The sequence below is a fragment of the Grammomys surdaster genome, unplaced genomic scaffold (genome assembly GCF_004785775.1).
Source record: "Grammomys surdaster isolate TR1022 unplaced genomic scaffold, NIH_TR_1.0 126133, whole genome shotgun sequence".
NCBI classification, from domain to species: Eukaryota; Metazoa; Chordata; class Mammalia; order Rodentia; family Muridae; genus Grammomys; species Grammomys surdaster.
In genome coordinates, this window is record NW_021620941.1 from 3,028,842 (window position 1) to 3,053,773 (window position 24,932).

The 24,932-nt window shown below is 51.1% G+C and overlaps 1 protein-coding gene across 1 annotated transcript in view; it reads right to left on the reverse strand.

Annotated features, from left to right (window-relative positions):
* The window catches only part of Ncs1 (neuronal calcium sensor 1), a 51,217-nt gene extending 45,747 nt beyond the window's left edge, over positions 1-5,470 (reverse strand). Inside the window, exon 1 of the mRNA XM_028757010.1 lies at positions 5,353-5,470. Within this exon, the coding sequence (XP_028612843.1) occupies positions 5,353-5,416 (64 nt within the window). The 5' untranslated portion in view covers positions 5,417-5,470. The remainder of the gene's footprint in view (positions 1-5,352) is intronic.
* Between the last annotated feature and the right edge of the window lie 19,462 nt (positions 5,471-24,932).

Sequence of the window (24,932 nt, forward strand, 5' to 3'; positions counted from 1 at the left end):
TAGAGCCTCAAACCTCACCCTGGAACAGACGGGGCTCACTCCTGAGGTAGTGTGGACTGCCAGGACAAGGATCTGCAGAGACACCTGGGCTTAGAGGAACTCTCTGGAGAGGGGACAGGAGAAGCGAGTCACATTCCACACAGAGTCATGGGTAACAAGGACAGAAGAGGAAAGACCTATAGCCTGAGGTGGTCTGTGACCACAGGGCTCCCCTGGCTGAGCACCAGGCTCGGAGGATATCCTTCTTTTAACCTGATTCCTCTTCAACGCCAAGGCTCGGCATGAAGGACATTTTCCAGAGAAGGAGGGAGGGTCTCCTCCCCACCACAGGAAAAGGTCAGAGCCTACCTATATCTAGGTTTTGAAGCCCTAATCCCATCCAGGGACTGCTGCCCTGAGGCCTCATGCCCTTTCTGGCCCACAAAGTATTGTCTTTTCCTGTAGAACCAGGCAGCCATGAAGTCAGGTGTCAGACGAACACATTAGAGACCCAAGAAGATTCATGACTTACCCAAGGCCACAGAGCCTGTGGAGAACATAGCCTGCTCTCCACAGAGCTAGACTGTCCTATGTAGGTGCCCACCCCAACACTGAATCTCACCTAAGTTTCTCTTGCTGCTTTGTTCTACCCTCAGTGAAGGAAGGAAGGCACTCGGGAACAGCAGGAACACCTTTCTCCGGTCCTCCCTCTCCACAGATGACCACATTCCCATGGAGATACCTCTCCAGCTCCAGAATTTGTCTGAAGATGGAAGCCTCTCCCGAGGCTGCTCTCTGATAGAGCCAGGAGGAAGTCAATCAGCAAACACTCTTTATCCTATGTAACAGACTTCTCTGGATGCCTGGACAGCCCCAAACCAGAAACTTCAGAGTCCTCCTGGTAAGTTCCTGCACCTCTTAACCTAACCCCTTCTGGTCCAGGGTGTCCTCTACCCTAGGCCCCAGTGATGCCCACTGCTGCACAACCACAGAGCATACTCCTTTGCTCTCTTTCCGGAACTACTATGTGCTAGGAAACAGCCCAAAAGGCTCAAGGTTGGCAGGCAAGGTCAAGGCCAGGTGGAAACCGACCAAGTGACAAGGAGTGACTTCCTGTCTTAGTTAGGATTCCATTGCTGTGAAGAGGCACCATGACCAAGGCAGTCTTATAAAGGACAACATTTAATAGGGGCTGCCTTCAGGTTCAGAGGTTCAGTCCTTTATCATTACCACTGGAAGCACTGCACTATGCAGCAGCAGACATGCTGGAGGAGCTGAGAGTTCATCTTGTTCTGACTGTAGCCAGGAGAGACTGTCTCATGGACAGCTAAGCTCACTGCCCATCTCCACAGTGACACACTTCCTCCAACAAGGCCACACCTCCTAATAGTGCCACTCCCTGGGCCAAGCATATTCAACCCCCCCCTTTCACCCCCCCAATGAACAGAATGTCTCTGGCCAGCAGTATCAAGGGATGGGGAGAAACTAAGGAGAAAGGCATCTCTGTCCTTTGCATTCACTGAGACAAGGACAAAGGACTTGTGAGCCACCATCGTCCAGTTTCCGCTGGAAGCAGGAACTGTGTTTCATGTTCCTTCTCTGTGTGCCCAGCAGAGTGGGCACTCAGTGAACGGCAGATAGGGGCTGTTTCAACATGATCCAGTACAGTGATAGGCTGCCATGTAAGCAAGGTCCTACTGGGCCTCAGGGAAAGTAGCCAGGACTCGCTTCATCCCTGAGTTACTGTGCTAGGCACAAAGACTGGAATGGCAAAAGAGCCATCTGCAGGGATGAAAGCCATCCGCAAAAGACATGTGAGGCTGGCTCATAAAGCAGCTGGAGGCTGAAGCTGGGGCTCAGTGATAGAGCACTTGGCTCATTGTGTGTAAGGCCCCGGGTTCCATCCCAGCCTAGAGTAGGAGGAGATGGGTGTGTGAGTGCCTGCGTGTGTGAGTGTGTGTGTGTGTGTGTGTGTGAGAGAGAGAGAGAGAGAGAAAGAGAGAGAGAGAGAGAGAAAGAGAGGAGAGAGAGAGAAAGAGAGGAGAGAGAGAGAAAAAAATAGTGACATGTTTGGCAATAGTCACTGGCTACTTACCCAGCATGCCACATTACAACTCTGCTCACTTCCTACTAACAAGACCATACCCATTTTGCAGAGGAGGAAAGCAAGGCTCACCTAGGCTAGAGGGAAGGCTTATCCCTTAGCTTGACTATACAGAGATACAACAGCCTCACCAATCAACTCTAAGAGTGAGGCAGACCCCGCCCCCTTCCCCCAAAACTCCCACCGAGGCTCACGTCAGTCCTGCCTAGGCTGGGGGGCAGAGGTGAAGGTCTTCCCCTTCGCTAACCCAATGCCCTTAGAGATGGAGGAGGGGCAGGCGCCTCAGTGTCAGTCGATAATCTCATCTGCACAGGAAGAGCATAGGAAGTTCCAGGGCATTAAGCCTGAAAAAAGGTTATCTCTGGCCAGGCTGAAGCCAGGTGTGAATCCAGATGTGTGGCCAAGTCCTCGGGGAGCCTTCTCATGGAGCCCTTAGCCCTCCCTGCTTACACGCTCTCTCCCCTCCCCTTCCCTGTCTCCCCACACCCCTGCCTCACATGGACCACAAACCATAATAGATCCACACAACCCAGAATGGTGCCCAGCACAGACTCAGGCAGGACCACTGGGTCCCCAACCTGGACTCTGCAGCACAGGATGGCCTGGGACCTGTAGTATGAGTCAGGCTATGTTTCTTCAACTGGGTCTCCCCAGAACCAAGAACCAAAATCAATGAATGTATGACTCTTGCTCTCATTCTGTGTGTTGTGAGTGTGTGTGGTGCGTATGTGTGGTGTGTGTGTAGATGCATGCTACCCTTTTGATGACCAGCTGAAGGCCAGCGGTCAATGTTGGGTGTTATGACTTCCTTTGCTTTTAAAGGTTTGTTATATTTTTCATTATGAGCAGGGAGCTTAGGGGATTTGTGTGTGTGAATTCAGAACCCACAGAGACCACGGACTTTGGCTCATGTTGAGCTGCAGTTACAGGCAGTTGTGAGCCACAGATGTGAGGGCTGGGAATTGAACTCTGGCCTTCAAGAAAGAGCAGTGCTCATTTTTAACCACTAAGCCGTCTCTCCAGCTACTCCAGTTTGTTTGGGCTTCTCAATGAACCCAGAGCCGTCATCCTAGACTGGCTGACCAGTGAGCTCCCAGGATGCTCTGTGTCTACCTTCCCCGTGCTGGAGTTGTAGACATGAACACAGCATCCGGCTCTTACACAGCTGTGTACTGGGGACCTGACTCAGGTTCTCATGCTTGCACTGAGCAGCTCCCCAGCCTCATCATTCACACTTTCAAGGACTCAACTCCAGAGCTCAGCCCAGACCTAAGAGAAGGGCAAGCCAAGGAGCAGGGACAGGAGATGCTGGCATTTGGGAATCCTTCCTGGATGATGTGTCTCTTGACTCCCTACTCAGCATTCCCCTGGAAGAGAGTAGAGGCTGCCATACCTGAGAAGGAAGACGCACAGGTAGGGCCTGCTGCCAGCCGCAAGCCTGCTCTGCTTTACCTGACGAGATTATTTTACTTCCACAAAGATCTACAGACCTTTTAAGCACCTACACTTGGAGAGATGGCTGTGGATCACATAAAGACCTGCCTGGAGGGAGCTGGCTTCCACAGGGAGTCAAGCCAGAAGCAAGTGAATCCCCCTACCCCTAATAAGGCCTTAGACGAAGGAAAAGTGCCCAGACTACCTCCATCCCTGAACAAAACTGCTCCACATCACAAAAGGCCTTTAAAAATAGCTTGACGGAGCACCACCAGGCCAGTGCCTAACAAGAGTTTTGCTGGCCCCGTTCTTCCCCAAGTTAATGGCCAGCCCTTCAGATGGGTCTGAAGAAAAGGATCTTGGCCCCTTGGGTCTTTCAACTCCAGCACTTGGCCAGGGTGGGAAAGAGAGGCACAGAAGGGCTCTTGGCATAAGCCAGAGATGCCAGCTCATATCTCTCAGCCTTGCTGTCCTCTCTATGAACAGCTGTAGTGCCCGGCTCAGGCCAAGTTGTTGATGTACAGTGTGCTAAGGTTGCAGCCGATGCTGCATGACACACTCAGGACACTGATTTCACAGGGCTCATTGGTGGCCCCCAGCCTTACCATCATGGAGACAGCTTGGTATACCACATACCATGGTTCCTGGAGAAGTCCATGGAGAGAGCCCTCTATCTTCCCCAAACCCTGAGATCCTGGCCTGTTCAGGGAGGGAGGGTGTCCCACCAATAGCTTACCTGCTAATGACTGTGAGCCACACCTTGAGTGTCCAGTCAGTCTCACCAACAGCAACAAGCTAGAAAAGGCTACCCACCCCATCTGGAAAGAGAGTAGGTGGGCTGGGCTGGGAAGGATACCTCTCCAGGAGCAGTTCCTGGATGTGACCTCCCTGGTGCCCAATTCCTCAGAACAGGGGCCAGGAGAGCCCAGGCAGTAAGGCCCCCTTTGTTCTAAGTCTGGGAGAGTAAGGAGCGTGGGACTAAGGCACTGGGTTGGCCAAGACCTGCAACTGTGCTCAGACCGATATTGGGGGGCAGGGGAGAGCTTAGGCCGTGCACTGCACCAGAGCCTCCATCTACGCCAAGCTGCCAATCAACTGCCTGTCTTTCCGGGTGATGCAGAGAGCGTTCAGCCAAAGCTTCCCAGGACCTACTTCCAGGGCCACCCCTGGAGAGGCTGTAAGGAGGGGGCCACCTGCTGTGGAGGCACTGAAGATGCAGAGGCAGATCTGTGAAGTTGGGCAAGTGGGGAGCCACATCTGGGACCGATCTAGAGGACTGTGGAATGGGACAGACCTTCCTTCACTGTCAGCTCGGGCTATATAAACCCATTTCCTGATGTGGCAGAGACAGGGGCATGGAAAGGGTGAGACCGAGAATACATCCCAACAATGTGGCATCTAAGAGGGCTCCCAGGACCCTTGGCTCGCCAGCCCTCTCTCTCCCAACACAGTCACACTTGCCAGGGAAGGGGCGACAGGCCAACCTCGCAAGAGGCAGGAGCCGCATCAGCATCATTAAGCATGAATCACCCACCCACCCTGCTCCAAGCAGGAGAGCCACACTACGCCCGGGCGCCCCCTCCTGGGACCACTGTCCCCCGCCCCAGCACTGCCGGAGCCCTTCGGACCGGAAGGGGACAGCGGGTGGGCTGTGGATGCCCTGAGGACCTGGGGTGGTCCCTGGAGCAAACTGACAGGCGACACCCAGCCAGGGCCGGGGGCGGGGGCGCGGGTAGAACAATGGGCCAGGTGCAGGGCAGGGGCGCGGCCGGGAAGGGCGGAGGGAAGGTCGCGGCGCAATGGGGAATCGGGGATCCGGGATGGGGCGCACTCACAGTAGGTTTTTCTGGTCAGCTCCTCCACAACTTCAGGCTTCAACTTGCTGTTGGATTTCCCCATGCTCGGCGGCCGCGGCCCCCGCTCCCCGGGCCGGACCCACTCGGGGCGCCCAGCGGGAGCGGTTGGGTCGGGCCGGGGTGCGCGGAGGCCGGCAGGCCGGGCTGGGCCGGGCCGGAGCCGCGCCTTTGTCTGGCCGTGCCCGCGCGTCCCGTGCGCGGGGCTCCGGCTCGCTGCGCGACCTCGGCTGACGGTTCGAGGGGCCTCGGGGACCCAGTGAGGGCCAGGCCTTGGCGGCGCAGGCGGCCACGGCGGGGAGTTGCGCGGGGCTGGGCGCCGCAGCCGCCGGGGCTCGGTAGCCGCGGTCGTCCCTGGTTACTGGGCTGCGTAGCACATGCTCGCTACCGCTGCGCCGCCGCCGCCCCTACGCTCCCCGCCTCCCGCCCGCACCGGCGCGCCAGGGGTGGACTCGGAGCCGCCACTCAGCGCCCGGCGCCACCTCCCGCCCAGCTCCGACAGGCGCGAGCTCCGCGGGGGCACCCCCTCTCCTGTTGGCTCTCCGGGGACGCCGGGAGGTCGCCGCACCGCCCCCTCCGCAGATCCATCCACCACCCCACCCCCTCCGCAGCAGCGTGGGCAGGGATGGCCCGGAAAATCGGACGTGAACGAGGCCAAGTCCCTGCCAGGCGCAATTCATTCATTCCACTTGGATGTGTTGGGCGCTGGGGACCCGGCGGCCAACCGGACAGGCGCGATCCCAGCCTCTCTGAGAGCGTCCTGTTGTGCTGGCTGGCATGGGTCGCGGTGGGAACACTTTTGCCCGGCCTTGGGGGAAATGAATTCTAAGATTAGGTTGAGAGAGGAATGGGGCATCAACCTGGAAAGGGTCTGCCCTAGGAGGGAGAGCAGCCTAGACTCCGGGCTCCAGGCAAGGCTGGGAATGATCTGAAGCCAGGCAGAAGGGCCAGAGCTTCTGGAGACCAGCCTGGCAAGCCCGCTTTAACTAAGGGCCTAGACTCTGTCCCTGGGGCCCAGGGGTACTTGCGGTTTAGGCCTTCTCTGTTGTGGGGCTTGCTTGGCGAGGCCGGGGAGGAGGGGCGGGGGACAGAGAATGCTGGTGGGGCTCCATGCCTGGATACTTGGAAGCTGGCAACTGGGGAGGGACTCCAAGAAAGCCATTGCCTGCCCTGCCCTCCTTCCAAAAATATCACCGTAATTTAGACCTCTCCAGACTTTCTGCCCTACTCTGTGTCTCCTTAACAGCTCAGGAAAACTTAGACCCCTTAGTTCAATGGGGCTTACTTCTCCCAAAGAATGAGCCCCGGGGTAGGGGGTGTGACAGAAATATGTCCTGCTCTCAGAAGGCCCTGAAAGCTAGGGGCAACCTCTGTAAGCCAGTCTTAGTAGCAGAGACCTGGGAGCCAGCCCAGCTACACTGGGGGGGGGGGCCCCCCCCCCTCAGTAGGATCCCCAGTTCACAACCAGCTTAGACAACCTTAGGAGAGAGAGCTGTTAGGGAAAGGGCAGAAAGCAGGTCGGGTGGGGAGGAATGACCCATGCCAGGAGCCAGAGGCCTGGAAAGACCATGGCCGGATGGAGCCATCCCTTCCTGAGCCAGCAGGGATGCAAACACAGACAGAATTTCTTTTTCTTCCCCTCAGAGGGTGTAAAACCCTGCCCAGGGCAATGGTACCTTTCAACCCCACCACTCAGCTGGTCTCTGTTCCTTCCCTTACATGAGCCCAGGTCAGACCCCAGGGCCAGGCTTGTTGGTGTGAAGGGCCCATTTCATACAGGAAGTGAGCAGGCAGGGATCCCGGAAGCTGGCACCGTGCCACAGCTGGAGGAATCGGCACTAGAGCTGGGAGCAGGATATCCCAGCTTTGAGGATCAATTCAAAATAGACACTGAGGAAAAGCCACAGAAAGGGGTGCAGAGCTGGCCAGCCTCATCTGAACATCCTGCAAAGACAGAAACCGTGGACAGAACCTCAGGCAACAGGGTTAACAGCTGAAGCCTTAGAGAGCTGTGAGCCAAGCCTGTCATCCCTCAGGAGATGGAGGTAGGAGGATCGGAAACTCAGTGCCAGCCTTAGCCATATAGTGAGTTCAAGGACAAGGACAGTTCTATGAGATTAAAAAAGAAGCTCTACAGGAACCCAGGAGTCCTGCCAAGTGTTGGGGGCTATGCTGAAGACTGGGGACATTGCAGTAACCAACGTGAGAAACAGTCATGTCTCAGCCCAATGACAACTGCAAAACCACTGGTCACCAACACCCTACAAAGAACCAGGACTCTGGTGGAGATAGGAGTCAGGGAAGTGCCTGGCTTCTCACTGTCACTAACATTGGGCTAGTATTTGCTGGGCACCTACTATGTGCCAGGCCCCTGGGGATGTTGGAAAAGCCCTTGCCACAATAGAACTGACAAGTTAATGATCAGGGGACAGTAGAAGCCATGAACAATTCACAACAACAGACAATATGCTACGTAACCAAGGAGAAATGGCTCAAGCAAGGTTAGGCAGGTGGATGCCAGGTACAGGCCAGGGTACAGCCCCTGGGATGGAATCTGGTCAATGACCTGAAGCAGGGAGAAGGGTGTTGAGGACCAAATGTGGCTCTGTGTAGAGTCAAGGAGCACAGCTGGGACAAGAGTAGTCTCAGAGGGTGGGTAAGGAGGGCAAGAGGGCAACTGGGGGAATTACAACCCAACGGGGTCTATTCTGCCTCCTGGCTGTGGAGGTTTAAGGTCCAAAGACTACCTGGTGGTGGCCCTGCTGGTAGAGCCTTGGGAAAAGACAGGGACAAAGGGATAGCACTCTCTCTGCCCCTTCTCACAAAAGCCACCAAATCTCCCAGGCATGTTGGTGCACCCCTGTGACTCAAGCACCTGCTCAGCTGAGGTGAAGGGCTGAAGCTTGGTGTGCGCATGTGTGTGTGTGCGTGTGCGTGTGTGTTGGGGGAGGTGAGCTGAGATCATATAGCTCAGTTGATAAAGTGCTTGCTTTGAAGGCCTGAGGACCTGAGTTTGATCTCCACAAACCGGCTGTGAGCTGGGGAGCTAATTAGTGGGGGAAACAGTTACCTCACAGTGTGCAGGCAGGAATTCAGCCCTCCTGCACCCCTGTGAATGTGGGGTGGGCCTGGCAGCCTGCCTGTAGTCCTAGCACTTGCTAAACTGGCTAGCTAGAATTTACTTAATCTGAGAGTCCTGGATTCCATGAAAGATTCTGCCTTAGAAAAATAAAGTGAAGAGCAACCGAAGAAGACTTCTGATGTCAACCTCTGATCTCCATGTGCACACGCACGCATGTGCCCTTGTACATGTGCGTATGCATGTATACACACACCACAGGTATACATGGTGAGGGCTGGAAGCCAGGCATGGTGGTGTGCACATGTAATCCCAGGGCTGGAGAAGGCAGAGACAGACAAATCACTGAGCCCTCCCTGGCCCAGCCTAGTTGGAGCCTGCCCCCAATGACAGACCCTGTCTCAAAAGAACAACGTGGGTGGAGAAATGACACCTGAAGCCGACCTCTGATTTCATATACACATGCATGTGCCCATGCACACACCTGTCCACACATGCACATTCACTTTTTTTTTTTTAAGACACCAATGCTCACAACCATCCATAACTCCAGTTCCAGAGGATCCGATGCCTTCTTCTGACCTCCAGGGGTACCAGTTATACATGTGGAATACTTAAATACACGCAAGCAAGACACACACTCACATAAAATAACAAAATAAATAAACCTAAAGAAATGTGAATGTTTAAAAAGCTACCAGTGTGAGCCACAGCAGAGGGCAAGGTAGAGGTAGGAGACTGGGGTCAGACTCACAACAGGGAGACCTTCTCCAGGCAGGCATGGAATCTAACCTGCCTAAGGTCACTGATGACTGTCAGGCCAGTGTGACTGGGCATGACAAGCGCTGGCTAGAGCCCCATGCTCATGTTGAGGAGAATGCAGTCAGGCACCTGGAGGACTGGGGAGGACTGGGGAGGACTGTGAGATAGAGGTGGCAGGGACAGGGGAGTGTCTGTGACCTGGGCAGCGAGAAGGTGGGGGAGGGGCAGTACATAGGAAATGCAGAGCTGGGGGTGGGGGGCGGGGGGTGGACTCATGCAGAAGTGCAGGACACGGTGCAGGAGCCATCGGCAGATGACCAGGCCCAGGTTGGAGGTCTAGGCTGAAGGCATTGTGGCAGCTCAGACAGGGACAGGGCTACCCCGGAACTGGAAGGAGACCAGGGGTCAAGTAGGAGAGACTCAAGGATTTGGGCAGGCTAGCCTAGAAGTCACTTGGAAGAGGGCCAGCTGGGAAGGTGGAAGGCCAGAGCCCTGGACAGGCGGCACACTGTCCCTGGGGGAAGAGGTCCCCTTAGGGTGCTTTGTGGGTGGCAGGGAATCGGGGTGGGTGGGGATGGCCCAGCACCTGTGAAAAGTAAAAATCCTTGAGGAGCAGTTGACTGGGGGCTCGGTGCTAAGAGGGCAGTCTGGGGTGAGTGAGGGGTCAGGTGTAGTCCTGCTGGGTCAAGGGCTGAGCCTACTAGAAAAATGCAGTTTTGGACTTGAGGCCATCTGAGGGGGACAGGCTTGAAGAAGAGAGCTGTGAGCTCAAGTACTGGCTCCAAAATGTCTGCAGGACGTGCACGTGAGCCCTGACACTTTTTTTTTGTTGTTGTTGTTTGTTTTGTTTTGTTTTGTTTTTTCAAGACAGGGTTTCTCTGTGTAGCCCTGGCTGTCCTGGAACTCACTCTGTAGACCAGGCTGGCCTCGAACTCAGAAATCCGCCTGCCTCTGCCTCCCAAGTGCTGGGATTAAAGACATGTGCTACTACACCCATATTTAAAAAGGCATATTTTTATTTTGTGTGTATGAGAGTTTGTCCTATGGGTGCGTGTGTGCACCCTGTGTGTGTGGTGTGTACTTGGTGCTCATCAAGATCAGGAGAGTGAGTTGGATCTCCTAGAAGTAAGGTGTGGGCCACCATGTGGGTGCTGGGAGCTGAACTGGGTCCTCTGCAGGAATGGACAATGCTCTCAAGATCTGGGCCATCTCTCTAGCTGGTCACGTTTCTCCCGTGCAAACATCCTGAGGAGGAAGAGGAAGCTGTCCACCTGAGAGCTTGTCCTCTGTTGCCCAGACATGCAGAGTCAGAATGAGGTGGGCTGTGGTCCGAGAGCACACCTAAGCCTGCACTTGCTCCACCACCCCTCACCCTTCCTAGTATTTTATAAGACTGTCTGGGGCTGGAGAGAAGGTTCAGTGACTAAGAATACGGGTTGTTCTTCCAGAGGATGTGAATCCGATGCTCAGCACTAACAGCTGTAACCTCAAATTCAGGGTGTTAAATGGCAATCGTGCACACACGCTCACCACATCACCACCATCACCACCATCATCACCATCACCACCATCATCACCATCACCACCATCATCACCACCATCACCACCATCACCATCATCACCACCATCACCACCATCATCACCATCACCATCATCACCACCATCACCACCATCACCATCATCACCACCATCACCACCATCATCACCATCACCATCATCACCATCACCATCATCACCATCATCACCATCACCATCATCTGGGAGTGGGTGCAAGACTGGCCTGGAGGGCTGCTGGAAGAACAGGCAGAAAGAGGCTGGATAACATGTTAAAAAAAAAAAAAAACAGTTAGGAGCTGGGGTCAACCTCAGTAGCAGAAGACCTGCCTAGCATACTCAAGGCCTGGGGTTCCATCCTCAGCACTGAAAAAAAACAAACACAAAACCCACCAGACAGGAAAAATCAGTTCCATGGCTCAGTAGGCCGGCTGTTGACACTAATTATACCGTGCACAGCTAACTAGACTAGGCCGCCTAAGCTCTCCTGCAAAGACAAGGACGACCGACGTTTGAGGAGTTGGGTGCACCACCCACATGGATTTGATCACCAAGCTTGATATTTGGGGATTCCTGTAGGGAATAACCATGCTGTACGCTACGGGCATATCCCATTGCTATGCGTCAGTCAAATGTCCTCAAAGGCGTTGCATAAGCCGTGGCAACACGTTCCTGTCCTGAGGCTGGGCTTGGGCTCAGTGCAGGGAGCTTTGCCTTGTGTCTGCCAGGCCCTGCACCCACCCCAGAGCACTGGGGAAATTTTTTTCTTTTTGAGGCAGTATCTCACTGTGTAGCCCCGATCAGCCAGAAATTTACACTGTAGACCAGACTGGCCTAAGACTCCAAATCCCAGAGGGCTGAGAGTAACAGAGTGAGCCACAAGGCCCAACTACTTTACCTTTTAAAATAGAGCAGTGTCAGAGAGTAGGGGAAAGATGAGCCCCTTTGAAGAGCATGAGGGAGATGCCGTGAGCGTGTCATCCCTGTCACCCTGACTGAAATGGGATCACAGAGGGAACACACTCTGTCATGTCTGTCAGGGCACTTCCAGAGAGAGTCAACCCAACAAGAAGCCACCTGAATGTGAACAGCACCTGTGTGGTGGGCTCCCACACTAGATACAAGATAAAAGAATCCCAGCATGCCTTGCTTTCTGCTTCTCCCATCAGCTGAAATGTGAGGAGTCATGCGTGCTCTTGTTACCCGTGGCTTCCCTCAATGATGAACATATGTATCGTGTGTGTGTGTGTGTGTGTGTGTGTGTGTGTGTGTGGTGGCTGACATGTTTGTGTGTCACACACATGTACTCAGACACACACGCACACACGCATGTGTGTACATACCAAAGCTGAGATCCACGTTGGGCATCATCTTCAGCCGCTGCCTTTTTTCATTTATTTATTTGGTTTGGTTTGCTTTGGTATTTTGAGTTAGGCTACGGGGTCCACCTCTCATCTCTCCCGTGCTGAGGTTATGAACGGACACGGCCATGCTCTGATTTTATACGGGGACCAGAATCCAAATGCTCAGCCGGCATTGCGGCAAGCAACATGCTTCACCCACCAGGACACCTTCCCAGCCCCAGCAATGTCTCCATACTCCACGAGCCAACATAAATTATGTTTCCTTAACGTGCTTTCTGTCCCTGAAAAGGCAAGCGTACAGAGTCAAATGTAGACGGTGTCCACACAACCAGAGCTGTCTCTTCCAAGTGGCCAGACAAGCACAAAACAAACTGGAAGATCGTAGTGATGATGATGAAGAGGATGATGAAGAGGATGAGGATGAAGATGGTGATGATGGTGATGGTGGTGATAACGATGTTACCATCATTAGCAGTGAAGTTAGGTGAAGTTAGGTGTGAGCATGCATGTATCCCAGAATTCCATTTCTAGGGGAACAGTCTAGGACCTACGTAAACATTTGCCTTCAAAGGCATCGTTTAAACAGCATGTGTACCAAGAACAGGAGAAGAAGTCTAAGGCTTGGCCTATCAGTTGTTACCATGGGAAGCCATACTTAACTGATAGGACTCTGTCTGCTACCGATCTGCTTGAAATGCAAGCGCACAGAGCTTCCTGTAGAATACTCCAGCTGTGTGAGGCAAAGAAACATCTCTGTACACCGTGACTTGTGGTCACTATTCTTTGTGTTTGTGGTTTTTTTTGAGACAAGGCTTTGTGTAGTCCAGGTTAGTCTTAAACTTGCTATGTGGCTGAGGGTGACCTCGAACTTCTGATCCTCCTGCCTCTAACTTCCAAGTACTGGGGTTATAGGCATGTACTAATGTATCAGTTTTTAACTAAGTTTTAATCATATCATGTTCGTGTGTCAGTTAGGCCTCTGTAGAGGAACAGAATTTGTGGGATTAATAGGTTTATATTGATAGGTGCCAGAAGCCAGGACCCTCGCCCTTACCCTCACCCCCTACCTTTCCCCACCTGCACAGTGTCCCCTGCAGCTTGGCAACTGCAAGATCCTGCTTGGCAGCTGCAGATAGACTCAAAGCAGTGTACCATATCTTCTGAAGAATAGCAGGTAGATCATAATTTAAGGCAGTGCACCGTGTAGACCATGAAATGTTTTAGGGCACAGGCCATGAAGATTCTGTACTTTTCCACCACCTGGCCCCTCTTACCCCCTCCCCTTGAAAAGCATACTATAAAAAAGTGCTTTGCGTTTGAATACACGACTCTTGACAAGCAATTGCTTCCTTGAGTCTGTTCTTCTCTCCCGCCCGTTCTTTTTCAGGTTGTGGTCCTCCTCACCCCCACGAATAACTAGGACCCGCAGGTCGGGTCAGATAGGCTTGTCTTCAATATATGCTGGAATCCCAAAGAAGTAGGCTCTGTGCCAGTGAAGGAGTGGGCTTGCTAGAGAAAATGAGAGAGGCAGGCAAAGGTAAAGCAAGTTCACTTCCTCCGTGTCCTTAGCACAGGCTGCCAGCAGAAGGTGTAGTCCAGATTAAAAGTGGATCTTACCACCCCGGAAAATCTGAACTCAGCCGGGCTGTGGTGGTACCTCCCCTTAACCTAGCACGCAGGAGACAGAGGCGGGCAGATCTCTTATGAGTTTGAGGTCAGTCTGGTCTACAGGGCCCAAGACAGCCAGGGCCACACAGAGAAAGCCTATCTCAAAAAATCAAAAAAAAAAAAACCAAAACAAAATCTGGATTAAAGGTATGTCTTCCCACCTCAAAGACTTGAATTAGAATTGAGTTTTCCCACCTCAAATGGTAAAGAATAATTAAGGGAAATCCCTCACAGGTGTGCCCAGCCCCTTGGGTTTTAGTTAATTCCAGATGTAATCAGCTTGACTACCAAGAATATAAACACCACAGTTCTCCAAATCAGAAACTTCAAAAGTGCATTCTCCGATGGGCAATAAATAGTATGATTTATAGCAAAGGTTTCCTCAGTCACATGCTCTTGGCAACATCCAAACGAATGTGTCTTTCTTTGCTTGTTTAGCAGTGCTGGGGATCAAATACGGGGCCCCCAGCATGCTAGGCAAGGGCTCTCCCACTAAGCATACTGCCTGTGCTAATTTTATGTCAACTTAACACAGGCTGGAGTCATCAGAGAAGACGGAGCCTCAACTGAAAAAAATGTCTCCTTAAGATCATAGGCAAGGGGCTGGAGAGATGGCTCAGTGGTTAAGAGCACTGACTACACTTCCAGAGGTCCTGAGTTCAAATCCCAGCAACTACATGGTGGCTCACAACCATCTGTAATGAGATCTGATGCCCTCTTCTGGTGTGTCTGAAGACAGCTACAGTGTATTCATATACGATAAATAAATAAATAAATAAATCTTAAAAAAAAAAAAAAAGATCATAGGCAAGACTGCGAGGCGTTTTCTTAATTAATGGGAAGGACCAGGCCCATTGTGGTCTTGTTCTGGGTACATAAGAAAGCAGGCTGAGGGCTGGAGAGATGGCTCAGTGGTTAAGAGCACTGACTGCTCTTCCAGAGGTCCTGAGTTCAATTCCCAGCACCCACATGGTGGCTCACAACCATCTGTAATGGGATCCGATGCCTTCTTCTGGTGTGTCTGAAGACAGCTGCAGTGTACTCATATAAATAAATAAATAAATAAATCTAAAGAAAGAAAGAAAGAGAGATAGAAGGAAGCAGGCTGAGCAAACCATGAGGAGAAAGCCAGTAAGCAGCACCCTTCCATGGCCTCTGCATCAGCTCCTGCCTCCAGGTTCCTGCCCTGCGTGAGTTCCTGCCCTCATGGCTTTTGAAGATGAACTGTTAAGTGGAACTGTGAGCAAAAGAAACTCTTTCCTCCTCTGGTTGTTTTTGGTCACAGTGCTTCATCACAGCAATAGTCACCCTAACTAGGACACTGGCTTCTTAGTGAGTCACAGTGAACACCATCCTAGCAGAAGGTTAGAGAAGATAGGAAAGAAACATCTGTGGAAAGTGTGTGCGTGCGTGTGTGCGCATGCGTGTGTGTGTGTGTGTGTGTGTATGCGTGTGTGCGCATGTAGGTCAAAGATCAACATCAGGTGTCTTCTTCCATTACTCTCCACCTTATTTTGTGAGGCCAGGTCTCTCACTGAACCAGGGAGCACCAGGGCACTGACTGCCTCCCAACACTGGGCTAACAAACACACCTCCCTGCATCTGCCTTTTTACCTGGGTTCAGATTGAACAGCAAGCCCTGCACCCCCAGTCAATCTCTCCAGCCTCCAACTATCTATCTTTCTTTCTTTCTTTCTTTCTTTCTTTCTTTCTTTCTTTCTTTCTCTCTCTTTCTCTCTCTTTCTTTCTCTTCCTTCCTTCTTCTGTTCTTTCTTTCTTTCTTTCTTTCTGTCTGTCTTTCTTTCTCTTCCTTCCTTCCTTCCTCCTTTCTTTCTTCCATCTTTTCTTTCTTTCTTTCTTTCTTTCTTTCTTTCTTTCTTTCTTTCTTTCTTTCTGGGACAGAGTTCAAGACAGGGCTTCCCTGTGTAGCCCTGTCTATCTTGGAATTTGCTCTGTAGATCAGGCTGGTCTTCATCTCACAGAGATCTGCCTGCCTCTGCCTCCTGAGTGCTCACACACACACACACACACACCAACTTTATCTTTTTAAATAAGTATTTTTCATTCTCTCTCTCTCTCTCTCTCTCTCTCTCTCTCTTTTTTTGGTTGTTCTGTGGGGAAAATTTAAAAAGGCCGCCACAGCGGCGCAAGCCCACCGCCGTGGCGGGTCCCACATCAGGGAGGAAGATCCTATGGTTCCAGCGGCACGGAGGCCTTGGTGGCGGTAGGCCCCAGTAACACGAGGAAGTCCTTGGTTCCAAAAAGATTTATTGTCATGACGGATAATAGATAGATCTAGGCGTACCCCCCCCAAAACTCAGGGCAGTCCCGAGTTATATAGGGAGGGAGAAAGGGGAAGGATTGGGGGAGGATCTGGGGGAGGAATGTTTAATTTGCTCTGCCCTCTGACTTTCATTAGTATGTAAATCTCTAGGGCCTGAGGCCTATAGCCTGGCTTATGTGACTCTATGGAAATGTGACTGTTTTCAGGATCCTAGATGATGGGAGGGACCGAACTCCTGCCAGTTCTCACGCAGAATTCCACCGAGAATCTCGGGGTTCTAAGTACCTGCTCAACCATGACCCAGGATACCCTTATGCAGTCCCACATTGTTCGAGACAGGGTTTCTCTGTGTAGCCCTGGCTGTCCTGGAACTCACTCTGTAGACCAGGCTGGCCTCGAACTCAGAAATCTGCCTGCCTCTGCCTCCCAAGTGCTGGGATTAAAGGCATGCGCCACCACCACCCGGCTTTCATTCTCAATATATAGTGAGAATTTTGGTTACTTTTAAAATATTATATTATAAAAATGCACTTTCATATTTATCCCTCGTATAGGAATGAGGGACTGCTTCGGACTGTCTGCAGCAACTATGATTTGCCTCGTGCTCTAGTAGGGGCATGAGTCTGCCAGCTGCAGAGAGTTTCTGTGAACGTGTGACATTTGGAATTCTGGGAACTTTTCAGAGGTTATATAAATGCTAGGGCCACAAGAGATGGGGGGGGGGGTTGTTGATTGTTTAGGGAGGTTAGTTGCAGTTTGTTGGTAGTTGTGCTCAAAGAAGAAACAAAAGGAAAGAAATTAGATTCCAGGATATTTTTTCCTAATTCCTCTCTCCCCTCTATCCTTGTTTCTCTCCTATGTAGTGTTATGGGGTGAAACCAGGGGGATAAAGGGTGGGACAAAGAAGAACCTCAAAGTAGTAAAAGACTGGCTACTACATGTAGCTGTAGAGCACTGTTTTAAAACCCTGGGTAGAAGCTAGGAGTGGCGATACATGTCTGTCATCCGGCAGGGCAGGCAAGCAGGAAAGTCAATAGCAGAGAGCCATCCTGGGCTTCATAGCAAGTCCCCAGTCTCAAAGAGAAGTAAAATTCCAAATGGCCTTTTGAAGACCCAGGTACAGGGGAACTCAATCCACCAAAGTTCCTGGCAGAAAGGACGGAGGAACAGGGCTGCCTCTTAAGTTGCATGGGACAGCATCACCCCTAATGTGAAGGAGCACAGCGGCTGGCAGTTAGTAGGTGCTGCTTAGGAGCACAGCGGCTGGCAGTTAGTAGGTGCTGCTTAGGAGCACAGCGGCTGGCAGTTAGTAGGTGCTGCTTATGTTGCAGGGCTGGAAGGGACCTGCCCAGGCACAGTTCCTGGCCATATAGGATGTCAAATCTTTGGGTGCCCGCCACACAGAGGGTGCCCTTAAGCCATGTACTGGGGGTCACCACACCATGCTTTAGTGAGCAGCAACTTCCTCTCGGACTGGGAGTGCATTCCACGGGGACAGAGCTGAAGTAAACTAAAGCTCTGCTGGAGAGACAGGCATGTGGCACGTGGAGGAGCAGCCAGCCTGGGAACCAGGGATCTCGGCAGTCCCTCAAGAAGTCTGCCCTCTTTCCTGCTTATTTGTCTGCCAGGTTGCTGGCAACACAGTCACCTGGAGTAAGTCACTTCCGACCAGTGTGCGAGCCTGGGGTCAGGGAAGCCCACGAGTGGGTTGCCCTCCCACAGTGGTCCCTGACCCAGTCTGGGTGTCTTAGAGACCTGTGTAAGTGGCTGGACACCTCCTCCCCATGGAGGACAACCAGGCAAAGGGTGGTTAGCCCAGCTTGGTTGTATGGTCCTGGGGATTACAGAAACTAAGTTTCAGTTTTATCTGGAAAGGGGGGGTGACAGTATGTCCTCCTGGATAAGGTGGTTACAAGATCCCAGGGTCACCATGAGAAACTGCAGTGCGGGATGTGTTATGTGTTGTTACTCAGTGTCACACAGTGGTGGTATGGCTGTGGTAATGCTGGTGATGATGGTGGTGGTGCTGAAGAAGATACTGCTGCTGGTGGTGATGATGGTGGTGGTGGAGATGAAGAAGATGGTGGTGATGACAGGCATGTTGATGATGGTGGAGGGCAGATAATGAAGAAGAAGATGGTTGTAAGAGGGTGGGAGTGCTATGGAATGAACCCAGGCATTATAAAAGCCAACCAAGCAGGCCCTCTACCACTCAGCTGTATCCTGTTATATCTTGTCGGAGGAAAAGAAGTAGTCAGTAGAACTTGGTGTGAAAGAGGCCTGAGTTGCGGTTTGTCATAGCACTGGGACCAGAGATAGGCACTAAGCCCCTTTGAGCTTCTGTTTTCTGGGTACAAGTGGACACAGTGATGCCCCTGGGTACCTGCTACTTGCAGGGATATTTATGGGCCTTGAAATAAGCTTCTGCCTGGGAGAAGCTACTCCATGGGGCAGTAAACCAGGAGGATTTATGGATGCCCCAGAAGTGTAGGGAGGCTGTAGCCAGCAGGGCATAGGACTTGTGACAGGTGGAGGTTCTGGGATCCAGAGCTTCTCCAGCCTAGGAATCTGGGGAGGGCTTCTTTTCCGGATGTCGTCTCTACAGTTCTTCAGGTTGTGGTAAAGCTGGATTTGATGGGCAGCTCACGGTGAGCTTGCGGCATCGTGGTGGCAGCAACGGTGATCTGAGCTCATTCCTGCCCATGGTTGGCATGTTGCCCATGGCACACAGCAGGGCCCTCTGGTGTGTGCCAGACTTTCCCCTCACCAGTATTTAAGGAGATGTGATTTTGTAGGGCTATATCCCTGAGCAAGAAAGGGCTATTCTAAACATAGGAGAATGCTGAGCGGTGAGGGTGCACACCTTTAATCCCACCACGCAGGAGGTACAAGCAGGCGAATCTCCGAGCTTGAGGCCAGCCTGGTCTACAGAGTGGGTTTCAGGACAAGGAGTTGGGGTGGCTAAACAGAGAAACCTTATCTTGAAAAAACAAAACCATAAGAGAGCCAGCCAGAACACTGTAGCCACAGCACGAAGGCAGCTCCCCAGCCAAGCCTGGCTGCTTGCTATCATATCCTGGGGTCAAGACATAAATTTGTGTCTCCAGTTTGCTGTATGGACAGGGATCCCAGCAAACCTTTCTAGAGTAAATACAGTCTTGTTAATAATCCTGAATCACCAGATGCAGTCGACTCCGAGTATGTGACACCAAGAGTGGCTGCAAAAGGCCCGAGAGACTCGTTACACACAGGTAAAACATGATTAAACATCAATGCAGCCACCCGAGGGTAGAGAGCACAATTATCCAAAAAAGCAAGGAAGCCCAGGGAGCTGGATGGGGAGTCTATGAGGTGGAGGAGCTTTCTCTCAAAACCAACATCGGTTCCGCCTGGGCCTCTGTGATGGACAGGACAGGACTAGGTCAGGGAACAGATACCTGAGATGCTGGCCTCTATGGACAAATCAGCTGGCCCCTGGGATCTCACTGCAGAACCCCGTGAGAGGATAAAGAACCCAGGAGGCAGCGACAGTTAAGCTCCCTTGTGCTCACACTGGGTCAGGGCCCCTCTGTGACAGCCTGTGAAATTCAACAGGGTGTTCTGTCCATATTCCTAGGAGAGAAGATATTTTAATCCCAGCACTAGGGAGGCAGAGGCAGGTAGATTTCTGAGTTCGAGGCCAGCTTGATCTATAGAGAGTGTTCCAGGACAATCAGGACTACACAGTGAGACATTGTCTCAGAAAGCAAACAAACATTCTGGGGATGGGGGAAGCCTCCCAGAAACACTAGGGACCCAGGGAGGCCTGCCAGGTCCTCCCTTACCTCTTTCCGAGTGGAAGCCCTGCAGTCCAAATGACTAAAGCAGAAACTGATCTGTGCAAGGGAGTCCCACAGAGCCTGCCTTCAGGCAAGGTTTGATCTAAGCTCAGGCTCTATGAGTCTGATGTTTTCTCTCTGTTCCTGCCTCTGATTCTCCCACATCGAGGACACTCGCAGAAGGAATGCAGCAGATGAGGGCTTCCATTGTGGGTTTCCATCTCACTAAAAACGATGACTTCCTCCCTCTACCCCATTCTGCCTCTTATGCCTCCAGTGCTGGGTCCCAGTGACTCGAGTATCTGAATTTGTCTATAGTCTACCCAGTGTGTACACGTGTCTGCTTGGTGCTGAGGCGGAGCGGGGGCTTCCGCACACTAGGCAGGTCCCTTACCACCTCAGCACTCATTCATCAATATCTTGAGTCTGTCGGTCCACAGGATGGGGAGTCAGGGGACACGGCTATCCATTAAAACCAATCGGTCTGAGCCTACAACGATGTACACACGTGAGAAAGCAGAGGTCCATTCTGGAATAGTGCATAGGGGATGAAGGATGGAGGGGCCAGAGATCCCAGGACATGCCCTCACACATGCCTTGCTGTGTGCTGCACCTCTCTGGACACCTCGGAACTTCCTAACTCCTATGGCCAAGTTATCATGTTCTGGATGGCTTAGTAGTGCTTCCTCCATGCAGCCCTCCTTGACCACATGTCACCAGGGTAAACCCATTCTATTCCTGTAGGCACTTGAGCTTGAGATTGCACTTTCCTTTTTTAATTTTCAAAAGGCTCATCTTGGGCCTGGAGGGATGGCTCAGTGGTTGAGAACACTGGCTGCTTTTCCAGAGGTCCTGTGTTCAATTCCCAGCAACTGCCTGGTGGCTCATGACTCTCAATAATAGGATCTGATGCTTTCTTCTGGTGTGCAGATGTACATGAAGATAGAGTGCTCACGTAACAACAACATAACACATAACAATGAGTAAGTCTTTAAGAGTCATTATATGTGTGCATACGAATATTGCATCTGCATATATGAAAACCATGTGGAGGTTAGAAGGCAGCATTGGCTCCTCCAAAACTGGAGTTGGGGGTGGTGGTGGTTGTGAGCCTCCATATGAATGCTGGGGAATCGAATCCACAGCCTCTGCAAGAGCAGCAAGTGTTTTTAACTGCGGAGCCATCATTCCAGCCTCTATGTCTTTTCAAAAAAGATTTATTTTTAAGATTTGTGTGTGTGTGTGTGTGTGTGTGTGTGTGTGTGTGTCTGTCTGTCTGTCTGTCTGTCCTTCTTGCCGTTCTATTGTTCTGATTAAACACCATAATTAAGGCAGCTTATAACAGGCAGAGTTTGATTGGGACTTGTTGACAGCTTCAGAGTATTGGTCCGTGATCATCATGACATGAAGGATGGTGCAGGCAGGCAGGCAGGCATGGCATTGGAGCAATAGCACAGGGCAGGGAGAGAACACTAACCTGGACCTGGCTTGAGCTTCTGAAACCTCAAAACCCATCCCGAGTGACACACCTCCTCCAACAAGGCCATGCCTCCTAACCCTTCCTAAACTGGAACCCAGTGTTCCCATTTGTGAGCCTCTGGGGCCATTCTCATTCAAGCCACAGAGTGTATGTTATGTGCATAGGTACCCATGGAAGTCAGAAGAGTGCCTCAGATTCCCGGGAGCTGGAGTTGCAAGCGGTTGTGACCCACCTACCCGGGCACTGGGAACCAAACTTGAATCCTCTAGAAGAGCAGTAAATGCCCTGAACCACTGAACCATCTCGAGATCCTTTAAACAGGTTGTTTTTGTTTTTAAAAAAACAGTTATATTTATTTATTTGTGTATTGTAGTATTTGTGTGTGCATGTTGGGGGATGTATTCATGTCAGAGGGAGAGTGGTGTATTCATGTGTGTATGTATGAGTGGTGTATTTCTCTGTGTGTGTGCGTGTGTGTGTGTGTGCATGTGTGCATGCTTGCCTGTATGTCCGTGTGTGGAGGCCAGAGTTTGGTCAGGTGTTTCTCTGGCTCTCTACCTTGTTTGTTGAGACAGTCTCTCACTAAACCCAAACCTTGCTGACTTGGCTAGTCTGGCAGCAAGCCCCCAGGATTCACCTGCCTCTGCCTCTCTAATTAGTGTTGGAGTTACAGGTGTGTAGGGCCACACCCAGATTCTTAAGTGGGGGTTGAACTTGGATCCTTGCTTACACCAAGAGCATCTTACTCCCTGGGCCACCTCCCTGGCTCTGCGTGCTCCATCTCCTGTGGAGTTGCTGAGATGTCCCCAGGCAGATGCTCCACTGTCCATCCCACCAGAGTCTTCCTTTGTCCTTGACCTCACCATTGTCAGTGTCTCTCTGATCTCAGTTCTCGTGGAGGTGAGACCAGCATTGCACAGTGGCTTCCCTGTGGGACAAGGTTGAGCATTTCTCATGTGCTCACTGGTCACCTATGCATCTGCAGAACTGCCCTTCACTGGCTGGACTAACCAACGGGAACAGGACTGTGTACAGCCAATGGTACAGATCTAAGGTCAAGATGGGCCTTTTTCCTATTCTAGATACAAAGAGAGCTCAAAAAGGACCAAAGACCTCAATGTAAAAGCCAATACTGTGAAACTCTCAAGCTTTGGGATACAGCTCAGTGGTAGCACTCTTGCCTATCGTGCTCAAGGCCATGGGTTCTATCCTTGACACTATTGAAATTAACTTATTCAAACTCAAAAGGAAATTTAAAAAGCATCATGATATGGTATTCACTCACTGATTATTGGATATTAGCCCAGAAGCTTGAAATACCCAAGATTCAACTCACAGACCACATGAAGCTCATGAAGAAGGATGACCAAGTGGGGGTGCTTCAGTCCTTCTTAGAAGGAGTAACAAAATACTCAAGGAAGCAAATATAGAGACAAAGTGTGGGACAGAAACTGAAGGAGGGGCCGTCTGGAGACTATTCCACCCATGGGATGGGTATCCATCCCATGTGCAGTCACCAAAGGTAGAGGCTGATGTGGATGTCAGGAAGTGCATGCTGACAGGAGCCTGATATAGCTATGTTCTTAGAAGTCTGCCAGAGTTTGACATATTCCGAGGCGGATGCTTACAGCTAACCATTGAACTGATCAAGGGGTTCCCAACGGAGGAGTTAGAGTGAAGACTGAAGGAGCTAAAAGGGTTTGCAGCCCCATGAGGAGAGCAACAGTACCAACCAACCAGAGCTCTCAGGCTCTAAACCACCAGCCTGGGAGCACATAGGGAGGAACCCATGGCTCCAGCTGTATATATAAGGGAGGATGGCCCTGTCAAGCATAGGTGGGAGAGGAGATCCTTGGTCACATGAAGGCTGGACACTGTGTGTGGGGGAATTCGAGGGTGGGGAGGTGGGAATGGGGGGGCAGGTGGGGCACATCCTCATAGAAGCAGGAGGAGGGGGAATGGGATAGAGGGTTCCTGGGCATGGGGGGGGAGTGGGGTAAGGGGATAACATCTGAAATGTAAATAAAATATCCAATAAAAAAAGAAAAAGAAAGCATCATCATATTAAATTTTACAAATGTTTCTCAGACATGATCCTAAAACAAAGGGAAAAGAGAAAAAGTCAGAGGTAGGAGGATCCTGAGCTACATAGCATAAAATTACATCTAAAAATTTAAATGGGGCTGGCAATTTGGCTCAGAGTGTAATGTTGTTTGAAGTATAAGCCTGGCAACCTGAGTTTGAGCTTCAAAATCTACATAAAGGTAGAAGAAAAGGGCAAAGTCCATAAAGCTCTCCTCTGGCCTCTGTATGTGCACTTGATCTGTACACACACACAACATACACGACACACGCAACAACACAAACACGCACACACACACTTATACACACATGATGCACACCATGTGCAAATGCACACATACACACACACACATTCTTTCATACACACATACCAAAATTAAGTAAGAAAAATTAATTACAAAACATTTGTGTATCAAGGAACACTATTGAAAATGTGAAAACTCAGGATGGGAAAAATATCTGTGAGTCACAGACTTGATTTTGGATTAATATCCAGAATATATAAAAAATATCTACAGTGTAACAAATATAAAAAAATATCAGATTAAAACAGGCAAATATGTTTTGTTTGCCTCATCCCTTGAGGGGAGGAAGGCGGTGGTTTGAATATGTTTGGCCCAGGGAGTGGCACTATTAGGTGTGGCCTAGTTGGAGTGGGTATGGCCTTGTTGGAGTAGGTGTGGTTTTGTTGGAGAATGTCACTCTAGTGGTAGGCTTTGAGACCCCCCTAGCTGCCTGTGAGACAGTATGCTCCAGGCTTCTTTTGGAAGAATGAAGATGTAGAACTCTCAGCTCTTCCATCACCATGCCTGCCTGGATGCTGCCATGCTTCCTGCCATGATGACAATAGACTGGAACTCTGAACTGTAAGCCAGCCCCAATTAAATGTTTTCACTTATAAGAGTTGCCTTGGTCATGGTGTCTCTTCTCAGCAATAGAAAGCCTAACTAGGACAAGGATGCAGGAGGATCAGGAGTTCTAAGCCATCCTTGGCTACATAGTAAATTTGTTACTGTCTAGAGGTCCAGTTCAGGTTTGTTTTCTCCGCCAGTGGAGGAATTAAAAAGCAGGAAAAGATGCAACTGACAGATTAACCAGTGAAGAAAGCCTTTTATTAAAGCTAAAGAAATCTATACATCCACAGTAAGCACCAGAGAAAACACCCCTCTACAAAGCAGAGGAATGCTTGGGAACCCGAAAATACAGTACCTTCTCCAGGGCTGGGAATTTTAAGGGTCTCTGAGGGATTTTCCCTCATATAATTTAGGGTTGGTTGGTTTGAAGAAAGACAAGGTGGCTGACAGGTTCACAAGTTTGGTGTAAACATGACCTGACTGGGCCTTGAACTTGTCTGGCTGGTCCATCAGCAAGGCTAGAGGGCAGGCTGGAGTGTGTGCTGGCATTGGTGGGAGCACAAGCCTGCTAAGCCTTTGTTTTAAACTGTCAGGCTTTTGTCTCTGATCAGGAGGGT